This window comes from Prorops nasuta, unplaced genomic scaffold (assembly GCF_024137725.1).
Source record: "Prorops nasuta isolate Cenicafe-Biocafe unplaced genomic scaffold, Cenicafe_Pnas_1.2 PNAS00011, whole genome shotgun sequence".
NCBI classification, from domain to species: Eukaryota; Metazoa; Arthropoda; class Insecta; order Hymenoptera; family Bethylidae; genus Prorops; species Prorops nasuta.
In genome coordinates this window covers 6586407-6603921 of record NW_027116808.1, presented here as the reverse complement: position 1 = coordinate 6603921, position 17515 = coordinate 6586407, and the positions used below count along the sequence as shown (strand labels likewise).

The 17515-nt window shown below is 32.9% G+C and overlaps 1 protein-coding gene across 4 annotated transcripts in view; it reads right to left on the bottom strand.

Annotated features, from left to right (window-relative positions):
- Xpd (general transcription and DNA repair factor IIH helicase subunit Xpd) overlaps positions 1 to 17515 on the bottom strand; it is a 94049-nt gene that overhangs the window by 40623 nt on the left and 35911 nt on the right. For 2 of the 4 annotated variants that reach the window (XR_010823235.1, XR_010823236.1), the window contains exons 8-12: positions 16956 to 17485; positions 16706 to 16881; positions 16358 to 16637; positions 16174 to 16284; positions 16009 to 16107 (exon numbers count right to left, since the gene is read on the bottom strand). Coding sequence is in view for 2 of the 4 variants with exons in the window: in XM_066733667.1 (XP_066589764.1) it covers positions 1991 to 2125; positions 16009 to 16107; positions 16174 to 16284; positions 16358 to 16637; positions 16706 to 16881; positions 16956 to 17485 (1331 nt within the window). In the remaining 2 variants the exon portion in view is untranslated. Of the gene's footprint in view, positions 1 to 1634; positions 2126 to 16008; positions 16108 to 16173; positions 16285 to 16357; positions 16638 to 16705; positions 16882 to 16955; positions 17486 to 17515 lie in introns of those variants that run through there. The other 2 variants (XM_066733667.1, XM_066733668.1) reach the window with 2 other exon arrangements.

Genomic DNA, 17515 nt, shown 5'->3' with positions numbered 1-17515 from the left:
TAATATTCTTTTTTCTTATTTATATATAATTACTATTTTGTGAATAATTATAACTTCGTGGCTCTTGTCTTTATGAGATAACAGTAGATTTGGGGAAAAATCCTATGTAACTTTATGTAATTATCTAAAGTTGATACTTGTAAATTGATAGACAGAGCAGTTATAAAATATAGTTCCTATTTTAATTTTTATTAATGAGTAATAATAATTTTCCTTGAGAAATCACTTTAATTTCACAGCATGCCACTTCCTTGAAAAGTATCAAGCCGGCAAGCCTCAGACTGGCTCATGTACAAGGTTCATGAGCCTGGCGCTCTTTATAAGTAAAGTCTGTGTGCCTTTGTGCTGATTTCGGTTAAAATGTGCCTTCCCCGTATTAGCCAAAAATCATGTCACAAAGGTTAGCGGGAGACTCAGCTTCCAAAATTGCTTATAATACGAGTACATTCGGCAATAGCGTGATTCGCGTTCAGAAGGTCGATAGACCAGAAATTATGAGAGAAATACATTCCGAAGTGCGTGAATTGGGATTTAGAATCTCAGAATGGTATATTTGGCTGTAGACTCACTTCAGTAAAAGTATGAAATTTACACTCAATTCGATGATCAAGATATGAAGGTCAAGTACGGATTTTCGAATATGTTGTATATAAAGATTTATAGTTGACTTATATTAAGTCTTTATCGATTACCGTATATATATTCTCGAAATAAAGTCTTTCGTTATTTCTGACAATAGAGTTATGCGCATACAGTACAGCTAAAAGGTTCGGAATTGATTATAAAGAGTGACAGAGGTGATCGTTCAAATTCGGATTTTGCTTGCGTTCAATATAGTTTGTTATGTTCGGCCAGTTGTGGATCCCAAGTTTGTATTCTCCCCGAAAGGAGCTACTCCGTTCGGTATTCTTCGCGGAATTATAGTTTCATTTACAGTTAAGGCCGCAGGAGAGACACCTGCCTTGAGAAGACCTTTTGATTATTGAGTTAATGCTAGTTAAAAAATTCGCTGGATCAATTCCCGAGCACTCCGACTAACCATTCCGAATTATAGTTCATTCATTATAGTAATAACGATCTTGCGCTATCAAATTGGACTAACCTTATCAATGTCTAATAGGAAATATACAGAAACTTTGATTTAAAATGAAGTTACAATGTTTAGTCCATTGACCCGAATTGCCAGTCTCCTTTCTATTATGTTTTCAGGAACTAACCCACTCTCCGCTTCCGCGATTCTAAACTGACATTAACTGAGCTAGTTGGCATTATAGTTTTGAGGATTTCAGTATTTAGCAACTATTACAGTACAGATGGTTCTCTAGAGAACTTGGTGCCCAACATACATATAATACTATAGTTTGCTGTATATCATCAATTAGTTGCAGTTTTACGCATTTAGTAGGATAGCCAAAATTTTTGTAGTGTCGCAATATATAATTAGTATGTAACATCATGTACTATGTATTATCTTTTACTACTACAATTCATAGTAGCTCTAATTGGAAATTGCGTAACTTCTACTATTTTGAATTCTTCACTTCGGCTTTCACTTAACTCTAAAAAGTCGACATTATGCTGGCAATACATTCGGAAGATTTGCTTACTAAAAGGAGGCTTATAGTAGACTTTTTGTTGTTAGGGATGTCTTCTTTGTGTAATTCTTTTGACTGTAACATCGTCATTTCAGTAACATACATTCTTATTCAGTTAAACAACAGTACACTAAGTAAAAAATAATCGGACTAAAATAATAGATTATTGTCGAAACAAATCGGAAAAGTCGAACTGTTATCAACTTTATAGTTGGAGCATAATAAAATATCAAAAATATAATGAAAAACGAGAAATAAGAAAAAATCATTATAACATCAAAAAAATAACAATAATTATTTTTATGAGAGTACATGAAATATTCTTAAGAATATTAAATCTTAATAGTAAAATCCTAAACTATGTCTTATCGTACAATCAATTTCTTCATTTTCTCTTAAATTTGCTGTGCCTTCTTTTCTATTTTACTAGTTTCTTCTTTTTCAAGCTGTTCTCGTGTTAATAATGAGAGGCCTAGTTGATCTTCGCGTGAGAACGGTTGTGCCATTTGTCGCAGCCATCCCTTACTTATCTTAAAATATAATTACAATACGTTTGAGATACTACTATGTAGGATGTTTCAACGGGACCCCTCAACGTGCTTTATCGACAGTACAAGTCAAAAAACAATTAGTTTAATACAATTAAAATGCGAAGCAAATTGAACAAACGGGAGTGTTTAGGACAAGCTGTCAGTCCCAATGAGCCAAACGGGCTTAAAATCACTCAAATCAGTTGAAAAATAACTCTGTACCATTGTCCCATGCTCTTGAAGAGAGATTACACTTCTGGTTATTTCCACTTCAAAAACGCGGAACAGTAGTACAGCGTTATTTTTTATCTGATTTGAGCGATTTTAAGCTCGTTTGACTCGGTGGAAATGGCACCTTGTCCTAAAGATGCCCGATTGTTCAATTGGTTTCACATTTAAATTTTATTAAACTAATTGTTTATTGACCTGTACTGTCAATTAAGCAGGCGTGAGGAATCCCTTTAAAAGTTAAACACACAATTCATATTTTGTTGCTTTGATTTTGTTCCAATTTTAATACGATCTAAAATATACTGTGTACACTCAAAGTTCCGGAACGATTAGAACTGTTAGAGAAGGTAAATCTTTTCCAACAAATTTTCAAATAAAAAGTATAATGCCTAAAAATTTTTATTAAATTGCTGTATTGGTTTCACTTTGGTATTCTTACTGAAAATCATATGAAAGTCATCTGGAGATTATTTAATAGAACCCCCTATTTTTTATTGCCAACTCTTGTACTGTAGCTTATATCAAGGACTTTCCAAAACCCTGTAATGGTTTTCGATTTCATCCAAGTATTTACGAGATACATTGTGATGTGAAATTGGACTGAGCTGTGGGTTCTCCTGAAGTAGTATGCGTAACCGCTCTGCGAACATATACCTACTAATTAAGTTATCTCTATTTTAAAATCGAAATAATTCCTAAACGCATGAGTGATATTGAAAACTAGTATTGATATTTAAAAAGATCTTGAGACAAGCTACATAAAAATATGTAATAAAAACTAGGCGGTCCTATTTATAAAACACAAGGTTACTTTTATGCAGTAATGCCAATCTGCGGACGGACGGACTCCCCACTATCCGTCCACGGACTCACCAACACGTTCAGGGATGCTTGCATTCGTGAGTCGACCCCACTTCCCTAGTTACGCACACCATAGCAGGAAGGTATAAATGTATCAGCTTGCATTGCTCAACTTCTGTGAGCGTCGGTGGTCTGAGGTGCAAAAGAGAGCGAAATAATTTTCTCGGATCTCTCTGTTTCGACCCCGAACTGATTCGAACTTAACTTCGTTCAGCCGGCAGTTTCGCCTTTTCTTTCATAGAATCCAGTTCGATTACTCCGAAGAACTTTTAACGGGATCCCTCACGCCTACTTTATCGACAGTTCAAGTCAATAAACAATTCGTTTAATAAAAGTCAAATGCGAAGCAAATTGAACAATCGGGCGTTTGTTGGACAATGTGCCAGTCCTAACGAGTCAAACGAACTTAAAAACACTCAAATTAGTTGAAAAATAACGCTGTACCATTGTGCCGCGTTCTTGAAGAGAGGTAACTTTTGGTTATTTCCACTTCAAGAACGCAGGACAGTGGTACAGCGTTATTCTTCATCCGATTTGAGTTTTTTTAAGCTCGATTGACCCGTTAGAATTGGCACCTTGTCATAAAGAAGCCCGTTTTTGCAATTTGCTTCGCATTTTACTTTTATTAAACGAATTGTTTATTAACTTGTACTGTCGGTAAAGCACGCGTGAGGGATCCCGTTAAATGATAATTCAGAAATGCTCAACATGCTTATTTGTTCTAGTACCATTAAATAATAAATAAAAATAATATTTTAACATAGAATATATGGGACATTCCATGTCAAATCACTGAGTCGCGGACCCGACCATTTTTTATTTTCTTGTAAATTTTTTGTTTTGAAGTAATCACAAAAAAAGCTCTTATGCAAATTTTTAGAACTTTTCATTAAACTTTAAGAAAGTTACGAATTTTTGAAAATCTCAGAATCTTTAACGTTTCCGAGTGTTCAAATGCTTGTAACTTTTCGAAAAAAAAAAGATATTTACATGATCGAAACGCCATTTTTCTCGTCTTGAATTGAAGTTTCTTCGAGAAAATTGAAGCAAATGTAATTTTTTTTTATCTATGATTTTTTCCCAATCTAATCAAAGATTCATGTTTTTGACTACAAACATCATTTTCAATATGTTTGAAAAAATTATATAAAAATTCTGATTTAAAACCTAACTTTTAAGCCTATCGCTAGCATGGAACGATTTTTGCTTCTACCTTTTTTTTCATATATATGGAGCAATCCATGTCAAATCACTGAGTCGCGGACCCGACCACTTTTTATTTTCTTGTAAATTTTTTGTTTTGAAGCAATCACAAAAAAAGCTCTTATGCAAATTTTTAGAACTTTTCATTAAACTTTAAGAAAGTTACGTTTTTTTGAAAATCTCAGAATCTTTAACGTTTCCGAGTGTTCAAATGCTTGTAACTTTTCGAAAAAAAAAAAAGATATTTACATGATCGAAACGCCATTTTTCTCGTCTTGAATTGAAGTTTCTTCGAGAAAATTGAAGCAAATGTAACTTTTTTTTATCTATGATTTTTTCCAATCTAATCAAAGATTCATGTTTTCGGCGACAAACATCATTTGAATATTTTTTAAAAAATTATATAATAATTCTATGGTTTAAAACCTAACTTTTAAGTCTATCGCTAGCAAGGGACGATTTTTGCTCCTAATTTTTATCGTAAAAAAAAGTAGAAGCAAAAATCGTCCCATGCTAGCGATAGGCTTAAAAGTTAGGTTTTAAACCATAGAATTTTTATATAATTATTTAAAAAATATTGAAAATGACGTTTGTAGTCGAAAACATGAATCTTTGATTAGATTGGAAAAAATCATAGATAAAAAAAAGTTACATTTGCTTCAATTTTCTCGAAGAAACTTCAATTCAAGACGAGAAAAATGGCGTTTCGATCATGTAAATATCTTTTTTTTTCAAGAAGTTACAAGCATTTGAACACTCGGAAACGTTAAAGATTCTGAGATTTTCAAAAATTCGTAACTTTCTTAAAGTTTAATGAAAAGTTCTAAAAATTTGCATAAGAGCTTTTTTTTGTGATTACTTCAAAACAAAAAATTTACAAGAAAATAAAAAATGGTCGGGTCCGCGACTCAGTGATTTGACATGGAATGCCCCATATACAGGGTGTTTTTATAACGGCGGCTTATAGGAGATTCGTGTTAGTTGACTATAACGCTCAGGATGATGGTATCTGAGAGCGCTGATTGGTTAATATCATGTAGTGCCAACATGAAATGGTCCGTTACCAATAGATGAATAAGAAAAATGAGACCTATCCGCCATTTTGGGGTGGAGAAGTGTTTACATGCTAGTTGTAGCAGAAAGAGGTGTGAAATGGAAAAATGTCAAATAGTGAGGTTACTAAAGTAAAAATGGAAAATAATGAATGGAAAGTTCGAATATTCTTACTTTCCATTCATTATTTTCCATTTGTACTTTAGTAACCTCACTATTTGACATTTTTCCATTTCACACCTCTTTCTGCTACAACTAGCATGTAAACACTTCTCCACTCCAAAATGGCGGATAGGTCTCATTTTTCTTATTCATCTATTGGTAACGGACCATTTCATGTTGGCACTACATGATATTGACCAATCAGCGCTCTCAGATACCATCATCCTAAGCGCTATAGTCATCTAACACGAATCTCCAATATGCCGCCGTTAGAAAAACACCCTGTATAGTAATGTACAAATTTAATTCCTACACCCTATTTCACGCAATACAAATTTGCTTTTCTATTCCATTAATAATAATGAATGTATTACTAATTGCTATTCAAGATCATTCTTCCAATACATAAATCTTATAAAATTAAAAAAGTAAAAAAAATTTGAAAAGAATTCGAATCCGCGACAATCAGCGTAGCGAGCAGATACTTAATCACCTACGATACACATGCTTTCAAGAGCCTGCGGTTAAGTAGACAATATGAATGAAGGTTCTTTTGAAATGGTAATTATTTATATTCTTTTTTTTATTGATTATAGTTTAATAGATGAAATCATATCTAGAGTTATAAATCGAAACGACAAATCAGGTAGAACGGAAGCCAAACAATTAATACTAATCGAATCCCAAAATCAGTTTCAATAATTTCAGCTACTAACTCTTTGCACTCCACTGTTATCACACAAAAAATATTGTCTCTTTAAAGGGGATAACGGGGTACAAAGGGTTAAACTATATTCAAGAAAAAAAAAGAATATAAATAATTATTATTTCCAGAGAGCCTTCATTTATATTTCCTACTTATCCGCAAGCTCTTGAAAGCATATGTAGCGCAGGTGATTAAGTATCTGCTCGCTACGCTGATCGTCGCGGGATCGAATCCTTTTCAAATTTTTTTTTTTTTTAATTTTATAAGATTTATATACTAGAAGAGTGCTTGTGAATAGCAATTAATAATATAATTATTATTATTAATGGAATAGAAAATGAAATTTGTATTGCGTGAAATAGGATGTAGGAATTAAATTCGTACATTTCTATATTTATTTTATTTTAGAATACTATTTTTATTTATTATTTAATGGTACTAGAACAAATAAGCATGTTGAGCATTTCTGAATTATCATTTTAAAGTTCTTCGGAGTAATCGAACTGGATTCTATAAAAGAAAAGGCGAATCTGCCGGCTGAACGAAGTTAAGTTCGAATCAGTTCGGGGTCAAGACAGAGAGATCCGAGAAAATGATTTCGCTCTCTTTTGCACCTCAGACCACCGACGCTCACAGAAGTTGAGCAATGCAAGCCGAGACATTTATACCTTCCTGCTATGGTGTGCGTAACTAGGGAAGTGGGGTCGACTCACGGATGCAAGCATCCCTAAACGTGTTAGTAAATCCGCGGACGGATGGTGGGGAGTCCGTCCGTCCGTAGATCGGCATCACTGTCTATCCGTAGTAGTGCTCCATAGCGATTATACTAAAGAAATTTCCTGGTTGTTAAGGGAAAAGTGTATTATGGTGGATGGAGCCGATACAGGAAGCATGGAAGGAAGGCAGAACTTAGAAAGGAGTGTCTAACACGTGGTAAACCTCTTAATTAGGCCCCTGCATGATATTCCCATTTTATCTATTTATATAGATGATTCTAGGAAACTCTGACTTCGCATTTGCTAAGTCAAGCTTCCTTATCTTATATTCTTCTTTCTTTGAGCTTCGTCCGGCATTATTACTCGTAGAATTTTCTATATATTTGTGTTAATTGTATCACGAGTATTTTATAATTAATTATCACTTTTTCGCGTGCTTGTCTAAACCTAGTTTGGGATTAATAACGCGAATCGCTAAGGGAATACTCTATATCCTAGAGATAATCATAGGTCGGGGTGTAACCCCTCGACGGAGGTGAGTATCGTGGATGTTTCCTTTAAGGGGGTTGTCGTGTTACTGCCGCATCAAAAATTATGCCGCCAACGGTAATCGTATTCTTATGCTCCTACTTCTTTCTTCGAAACAAAATTTTTGGTAGGGATTGTACACGCACACACAGCTGCGCCTTGTCTGTGCATACGTACACTAGTTTATATAGGAGAGTACAGCGGTTTGGCAGCGTTGCATTTTTACCTAGCCTTACGAGCTGGCTGTTAGTACTTAGTAGTATCCAATCCAAATTTACCATTTATTATTATTAATTTATTGTTATCCTTTATCCATTTTCAATTTTATAAAATTATAAGATTTTATTCAGTCTTTTTCTTAAATTATTATGTATTATACTCTTAATGCACATTCAAAACTTATGATCTTCGCGCTGATATTTCGAACGTACGGCGTTGCCAAGTCTCCGTTCTGACTTCCCACCCATGTCTTACGCACGATGATAATTTTACGAAAGGGCACTCTTTCGAAGGACATATCTCGCAAACTATGAAGGCACATGTTTCCATTTTGAAACATGTTATTCTACTTAACTTTCTCAACATAAAGTCGATTTTTGAAACAAATGGTAAGAAAACTTTTGCTATTATTAATGAAACTCTAACTTTCACAACGGTTTGTCCATAAGATGCAATGTGTAAGCGTGTAACTTTATGAATTTTTTTCTCAAAAACTATGAAGCCTACCTTCTTGAAATGTTAACATGGGGTAGATATTAATGAAATAAACCAATATTAATTTTTTCAAAGAATTCTTAAGAAAACGATATATTGCGACAACCCCCTTAAGGCTTTTCTTGCCTATTGCGCGATAGCTCCCCCCCCTCCTGGTTTTATTTTGATTTCCGGTTGAATATTTTAAAGCATCTTGGTACACGCCTAGAGACAGTCTCAAGCTGGTCAACCACAGAGAGATAAAAAGAACTATTAGCGAACTTGGCGCCCAACAAAAATTGTAATAATTGTTAAATTTGTAAAATAGTATGGTTCGTTAAAAGGATTTAAACAAATTTAAATTCACACTGGTGTATATAATTTATCATTTATCGTCATTAGGCCAACATCACGCTCCACGTATCTTGTCGTCCGTTTCTAGTCCCTGCTTTACCCCGGTAAACCAAGGCCGAATGGTATCTTAAAGTAAAAATTTAGGTAATACCTTAGTGAGAACACTTTTCGTGACTGGGCCACGCGAAACGCGACATAACAGTACAGTTTCACACGTGTGCGTGTGGCAATACGGAAAGGTGAAGAAGTACGAGTTTCTCTTTGTTTATCGAAAGGGAAGTTTCAATGAAAGGGAGAGGTAAAGTAATTTTCCCGATGATTCGAAGACCTGATTTATCTGTTTAAAATTGATTTATCTCAGCAATAACGTTTTTACGGATATAATTATACGGGTGTAACGAAACGACCGCATTTTCTCGTAACTGGAGGTTCGGGGTGACAAACTGAGTGCACGTGTAAAATTTCGTTCGAATCGTTCAAGAGGTTTAAAAGTTATTTACATTTAAAAATCACCCTTTTTCGGTCCTTTTCGAACGACTTTGATTGCACAATGGAAAGTGAAAAAACAATTGATGAACACCCCAATTATAATGTAAAAGTTATCGATCGCACGCGATAATACTTTTGCTATTTATTCCATTAATCTGGGTATCAGATTAATTTTAAAAATAGCAAAATCCTTTTTTTCACATTTCCAATTCAATTCAGTACAATTATCATTGACTGAATTTATGGAAAGAGCGAGAAGACGCAATGAAAAGGAAAGTATCAAAAACTAAGATGTCGCGCGAACGCACTGATAATTTAATAGGAAACGCATGAGGGCATTCTCTTTCTACTAACCAAGCTAAAGAGAATGATTCAAAATCAATACATTGATGATAGAGAAAACTAAACTTACCCATTTAATGTTCTCCAAGTTCTTTTACATCGAAGTTTTCGAAAAAGCTTCAAACTGGCTCTTCGATGATTTCCAGAAAGCACACTATCACTGTTTTTGCATTTAAGCATTCGTGAATTTAAACAAATTAGGTATTAACCTACGTTTCTTCAAAACACTGGTTAATTTGACACTTTTGAACTGTTTGAAGTAGGCTGATTAAGAGTAGTCGAAACGAATTACTTATTATTTCTCCTCTCTGTGTCTCTCTCTCTCTCTTTCTCTTCAGCATACTTCAAACAGTTCAAAAGTGTCAAATTAACCGGTGTTTTGAAGAAACGTAGGTTAATACCTAAATTGCTTAAATTCGCGAGTTTTTAAATGCAAAATCAGTGATAGTGTGCTTTCTGGAAATCATCGAGGAGCCAGTTTAAAGCTTTCTTAAAAACTTTGATGTAAAAGAACTTGGAGAACATTAAATGGGTAAGTTTAGTTTTCTCTATCATCAATGTATTGATTTTGAATCATTCTCTTTAGCTTTGTTAGTAGAAAAAGAATGCCCTCATGCGTTTCCTATTAAATTATCAGTGCGTTCGCGCGACATCTTAGTTTTTAATACTTTCCTTTTCATTGCGTCTTCTCGCTCTTTCCATAAATTCAATCAATGATAATTGTACTGAATTGAATTGGAAATGTGAAAAAAAAGGATTTTGCTATATTTAAAATTAATCTGATAGCCAGATTAATGGAATAAATAGCAAAAGTATTATCGCGTGCGATCGATAACTTTTACATTCTAATTGGGGTGTTCATCAATTGTTTTTTCACTTTCCATTGTGCAATCAAAGTCGTTCGAAAAGGACCGAAAAAGGGTGATTTTTAAATGTAAATAACTTTTAAACCCCTTGAACGATTCGAACGAAATTTTACATGTGCACTCAGTTTGTCACCCCGAACCTCCAGTTACGAGAAAATGCGGTCGTTTCGTTACACCCTATATGACTTTCTGACTTAGTTTATCTTCAAGAATATGTGGATAAAATGAAAAGCATTCTCAGATAACATTTTCTGATTTTGCAAAAGTAAACGAAATTCTGCTACAAAATCTGGTCAGGAGAATGACACCATATTTGAAACCGAGCCTGACTTGTCAGTTCCTCCTAAAACAGATTAACACTAGATTTACGGACAGAGTCAATTTGAGTCATTCCAAGGTATTTCCAAATTATAATTTATATGTAAAAGTTTTCAATAAATTTTTTAATAATAAATCTTTTATTTAATTTAAAGTAGAACTAATTTCTATATATAAAGCTTCAATTTTCGTGTATTATTCAAATTATTTCACTTTGGTAAAAATAGGTATAATTAACGTCCGTAAATCTAGTGTTAATAACAAAATGAAACCGCTTTCTGTGGCAGAACCTGCGGCAGATTAGCACATAAAACGCAACAGAACCTGTGTCAGAGCCTGCAGCAGATTTGTAGCAGAAACGCAACAGACTCTGCATACTTGTATTTAAATCTCTTACCCCTTTTGACACGCACAGAACGAAAAACATAACAACACATTTTAGTACAACGTTAAGGCTACTAGGTGTGGTGCATCGTTTAAAATTTTATTAATTATAGTATCCGAAAATTTTTAAACATAATAAGAAATATCCAGGAGAAATAGCGTTTAATTGATGTTGACAGATGAATGCTTTTACCCATAACCAATTCAAAACGGTTGAATGGAAGGCATCTTCTAACGCTTTTTAAATGTTGATTTTTCCATGAAATATAACGTTTAACTTACGTTGATGAAGCAACGGTTTTCTCCACAACTAACATGAAACGGTAGAATTGATGACATCTTTCTAGCGTATTTTAAATATTGATTTTTTCTGTAGATGCAACGATTAAATGACGTTAGCACAACAACGTTTTCTTAGTGAACTGAAATTATGTCGAGGATATAGTTCAAATTTTGTTTTTAATAACATTTATTCAATTGTTTAAAAAACTATAAGATATAAAAATATTTAACAACACAGATTTTTAGGATTCAATTTGAAAAAAAAAACCTGAGGTGATTTTCAATATCAGTTGTATATTCATCAAAATTGAAATAATCTATTGTATATGATAATGTAGCCTAGTGCCCCTATAGTCGGGGAGAAATGACACAAAAATATAGCACTTTTTCCACTTCGTGCCATAGAGAATTTTAATTTTTTTATGTATAGTTTAGAACGTCCTTAAAGAGCTCCTAAAGTCTCGAACACGAAGGAGGTCGGGAAGGTTATTATTAATTCAAAAAAATGTTGAAGAATGCGTTTCTTTCTGGTTTAACTTAAATAACTCGCTTATTATTAATCGTATCAAAAAATGTGTCAAATAAAACTTGTTCGTAATTAAATTTTCAATAAGATAGGCGGGATTTAAAAAATCAATTTGTTTTGTTTATTTGTAAAATCATTAATGAAGTACAGGAAGTGGACAAAAGTTTAAGTAGTGAAAAACCATATAACAAATGCTTCATTGCTACTGAAAGATTACTAGAAGGTGTCTTTTAGTTAGTAGAATTTGCTATAAAAGCCATTTTTCGATATCTTAAAATGGGTGCCTATTGCAAAATTATTTATGTCAAAACTTTAAGTAGCTGCCAATTTTTTCCTGGCGGTCATAAATTAATGAAACCAATTGCTAAAAATTGGTATTAACGTTATTAACAAATAGTGTAAAGAGCATATTTTTCAATAATAAACAAAGCATTTTTTAATTGAAAAAACCAGTTGCTACCGTCCGTATTTTAGCAACTATTGGATTTTAAAAATTGCAATAAAATGCATTGTAATGTTTATAAAAGACCATGAATTTTATATAAAAAAATCATGGCGATTGGAGCAGTAGAAGCTGAGATCATCAAGTTTTACTTCACGGTGCACTACGTCGAAAGTATTTGACCTATCGACCTGAAATTTGGTACAGTAGTAGTGTAGATATCACCCTATCATATAAATTTTTTTCTTAATCTTTGGTTCAATTTTTCTTGTTTGCAACGAAGAAGAATCTGTTAAAAATCACGCGCTCGGTGGTAGCGATCTCCTCGCTATGTAGCGCGGTGGTGGGGGTAGCGCCTGAACAGTGGAGGAGGCGCTCTGGAGATATTAAACAACTTAATTGAAAAATTTATTTCTACATAACCAAAGGTCGTAGATGGATTTTTTTTTTTAATTGTATATCATTTTTTCCGTACTTTCCAGCAATATTTATAAAAATTTTATAAGAGTACGGCAAGTGTCAGAAAGCTATGCTGTTTAACTTATTTGTAATTTTCCAGGATTTCGAAATAAAGTACAGACATGTTTTTAAATTGCAGTTAAATATTATATGTATATTTAACTATACAATTTAAAAACATTTCTGTACTTTATTTCGAAATCCTGGAAAATTACAAATAAGTTAAATAGCATAGTTTTCTGACACTTGCCGTACTCTTATAAAATTTTTATAAATATTGCTGGAAAGTACGGAAAAAATGATATACAATTAAAAAAAAAAAATCCATCTACGACCTTTGGTTATGTAGAAATAAATTTTGCAATTAAGTTGTTTAATATCTTGAGAGCGCCTCCTCCACTGTTCAGGCGCTACCCCCACCACCGCGCTACGCAGCGAGGAGATTGCTACCACCGAGCGCGTGATTTCTAACAGATTCTTCTTCGTTGCAAACAAGAAAAATTGAACGAAAGATTAAGAAAAAAATTTATATGATAGGGTGATATCTACACTACTACTGTGCCAAATTTCAGGTCGATAGGTCAAATACTTTCGACGTAGTGCACCGTGAAGTAAAACTTGATGATCTCAGCTTCTACTGCTCCAATCGCCATGATTTTTTTTTATAAAATTCATGGTCTTTTATAAACATTACAATGCATTTTATTGCAATTTTTAAAATCCAATAGTTGCTAAAATACGGACGGTAGCAACGGGTTTTTTCAATTAAAAAATGCTTTGTTTATTATTAAAAAATATGCTCTTTACACTATTTGTTAATAACGTTAATACCAATTTTTAGCAATTAGTTTCATTAATTTATGACCGCCAGGAAAAAATTGGCAGCTACTTAAAGTTTTGACATAAATAATTTTGCAATAGGCCACCATTATTAGATATCGAAAAATGGCTTTTATAGCAAACTCTACTAACTAAACGACACCTTCTAGTGAACTTTCAGTAGCAATGAAGCATTTGTTATATGGTTTTTCACTACTTAAACTTTTCTCCACTTCCTGTACTTCATTAATGATTTTACAAATAAACAAAACAAATTGATTTTTTAAACCCCGCCTATCTTATTGAAAATTTAATTACGAACAAGTTTTATTTGACACATTTTTTGATACGATTAATAATAAGCGAGTTATTTAAGTTATACCAGAAAGAAACGCATTTTTCAACATTTTTTTGAATTAATAATAACCTTTCCCGACCTCCTTCGTGTGCGAGACTTTAGGAGCTCTTTAAGGACGTTCTAAAGTATACATACAAAAATTAAAATTCTCTATGGCACGAAGTGGAAATTCAAATGCTATTTCTCCCTGACTACTAATGGTGTTAAGATGCGTTTACATGCGTAAGGGAAAACCTTCAGGACGCAGGTTCGCGTCCAACTATCTCGTAATATTTTTTCTTCTTTTTTTTAATAAAAATTGATTCTATAATAGTAACTTATAATATGTTGTAATTGTAATGCAAATTGAAGTGTACAATTATTCACGCGGTTGAATTTATTCATTTTAAAATTTTTTCAACCGGACAAAAACGCGTTAAATTAACCGTTATTTTAACGTTAAATCAATTGTTGATAGAAACGTTGATTTTGGCGACATAGGGCACGCTATTTCAACTATAAATAAAGCGTTAAAAAATTACGTCGATTCAACGTTTTTGGTTTTATAGGGTAACAATTTAAAGCTATTTAAGGAGCGTACATTGAGTAACAAATCCTGCTTTGTTTTTGTTTGTAATCTGCCTTCAGAGACTACTGCAGACTGTCGCAAATCTGCTATAAATCTGCGCTCAGGTTGTGTACAGATTCCATTTGTTTTTGGCGCCAATCTGCTGAAGGGATAGTGTGTACATGTTATGACAGCAAATACCAAGTCAAATGCTTTTATATTTAATACCAATCTGACAACAGAATTTGCACATTCTGTTGCCAATCTGCACACAAAATGTTATCTAGAATCATTGCTGCTACATCCTTTATATCAGAAATATTATAAACTCAACAAGTATAATTTTATTAATTTAATAGTCCTTCAAAGAAGACTGAAATCTTCGACCGAGAAAATGTAATTATCAATAAAGGTAAGGTGAATTACATACTTAAAAGTTAATTTAAGAACATTAACGGGAATCCGTATACCGATATTACAGGGCAAAAATTATTTCGCATGCAGCATTGTCATTTGTTGATAGATTGTAAAGTTATTCCAGGTTTTTGGAAATGCCAGAAGCTTATCTACTAAATTACGTTAGGAAAATTAATAAAAAAAAATTTTTTTAAATAAATATATTAACATTATTGAGAAACAACAAATAAATTGCAAAATCTCCCAACCTACTTTACTAGATAATGTTCTTACGTTTCCAAAAAGTCCATAAAAATGCAAATCCGTCAAGAAATGATGATACTACATGGGAACTAAATAATGGAAGAATTTCGTGTTGGCAACTTCCCGAACACGAAATTCTTCTATTATTTATTTCGCATGCAGCATCGTCATTTCTTGACGGATTTGCATTTTTGTTAACTTTCTGGAAATGTAAGAACATTATCTAGTGAAGTAAGTTGGGGGATTTTGCGATTTAATTGTTGTTTCTCTATAATGTTAATTTATTTATTTAAACAACAATTTTTTTTTCATTTTTTATTAATTTTCCTAACGTAATTTAGTAGATAAGCTTCTGGCATTTCCAAAAACCTGGAATAACTTTACAATCTATCAACAAATGACAACGCTGCATGCGAAATAGTTTATGCCCTGTAATGTCGGTATATGGATTCCCGTTAACACTAGATTTACGGACGTTGATTAAACCTATTTTTAGCAAAGTGAGATAATTTGAATAATACACGAAAATTGAAGTTTTATAAATAGAAATTAGTCCTACTTTAAATTAAATGAAAGATTAATTATTAAAAAATTTATTGAAAATATTTTTTATATATAAATTATGATTTTGAAATACCTTTGAATGAGTCAAATTGGCTCAGTCCGTAAATCTAGTGTTAAGATATACACGGGAAGAACTTGTTGCATATTTTTTCCTTGCATACATGTGTTTAATGGGTAGTAAATGATAGGGAGAGACAACATTACTTAGTATCTCGTCCCCTACAGCATATTAAAGTTGAATCAAAATTGAAGCAAACAAAACTCAAAAACTGTACTTTTTGTGAATTGCCCGATATTGAAATGTGCAAGTAACGACCTACCTGTATTGCTTCTTCTGTTGAAAGATTACACAGATTATCAGTTAAATGTTCTTGTATCCATTTTGGTAATTTGCTTCTCTTATCAATCCTTGAAAATCTCTGAAATTATTAAAGGTAAGGTTTTTAGATGAAGGTATAGTAATAACAATTTTTATTAAAATATACCTTATCTGCGAACACCATTATGCCATAGTCTGTTTTTCCTCTTATAGCACGCCCGACACACTGTGCTGCATGTCTCATAGCATCAAAAGTTAGAAAATCATTTTCTCTTATCTAAATGCATAAAATTAATTGAATATTCCCCTTGAAATATATTATATCCTATTTTAAAATATTGATGGTATACTTGAAATTGGTCACGAAGATATTCCAGCCGGGCTTTTAAAATTCTTGATTGTGTATACACATACGGTATACCAAACATTAATACCGCTCTTCCCAAATGATGGTCAAAATCGACGCCTTCAGAAACTTTTCCACGAGCTACCGACAAAAGAACTGCTCCTCTCCCATTTTCACACGCTTTAATATAATTTAATAGAGCTAAACTGGTTTCTGCTGAATCTTGTGTTTCAATAAATAATAATTTATATCTTTGTAGCTGGTCTACGACTCCTTGATCATACCTACAAAAATAATACACAACATTAAGAATAATCTATGTTCAATATTAATAATAATATTAAATATATACCACGCAGCTACTACTGATTCCATATATAAATATGACGTAAAGAAACAAACTAGTCCATCAGGAATAGTAGCAGCAAACTCGACCAACAATTGGCCATAATTCCTTATAACAGCCACATCTTCTCTTGTCTCATATTTAGATGAAATTGCAACTTGGTCATTTCCTCGGGATACAATCTATTAGAAAAATGGTGCTTTTATGTACAAATTAAATTAATACGAAATTTGGATTGTTACCATTTTCATCTCACCATTGGTAATAGGCATGGTCTAGCCAATGTCATAGTAAATGATGACATTACAACAGGATGAAAATTTAAAATTTTTGGATACATATCTAACGGTGAAAGAGTTCCTGATGTAATAACTACTGATTGAAACCTATCGAAAATTGGTTTTATCGCTATAGATGAATCTAAGCAGCTGAAATGCAAAACTGGATTCAAAATAGTCGGTGTTTTATCATCGAACGGTTCTACAATAATTGTAAACCCTTTTGTATATGTTGATACTAAAGTTGCTAAATGGGTAACCAAGATAAGTGGTGAGAAATCTGTTAAATCAGTAATTTCTATAGTTCGTAGAAGAGATGCCAATCTTTCAGCACAAAAACGTAAAGGTTTCCGATCAATACAAACTTTGGTTTGAATGTCTCGCAGAAATGCCGATGGTGACTCTTGGACAATATGTTGCACACGTAAACGAGTTTTCAGATATTCGACAAATCTTTTTAGAAAGCATATAAAATGTTCGGCACTTCTTATATTTCCGGGCACCACTTCTGAAAATAAACAAATATATTATTATATTA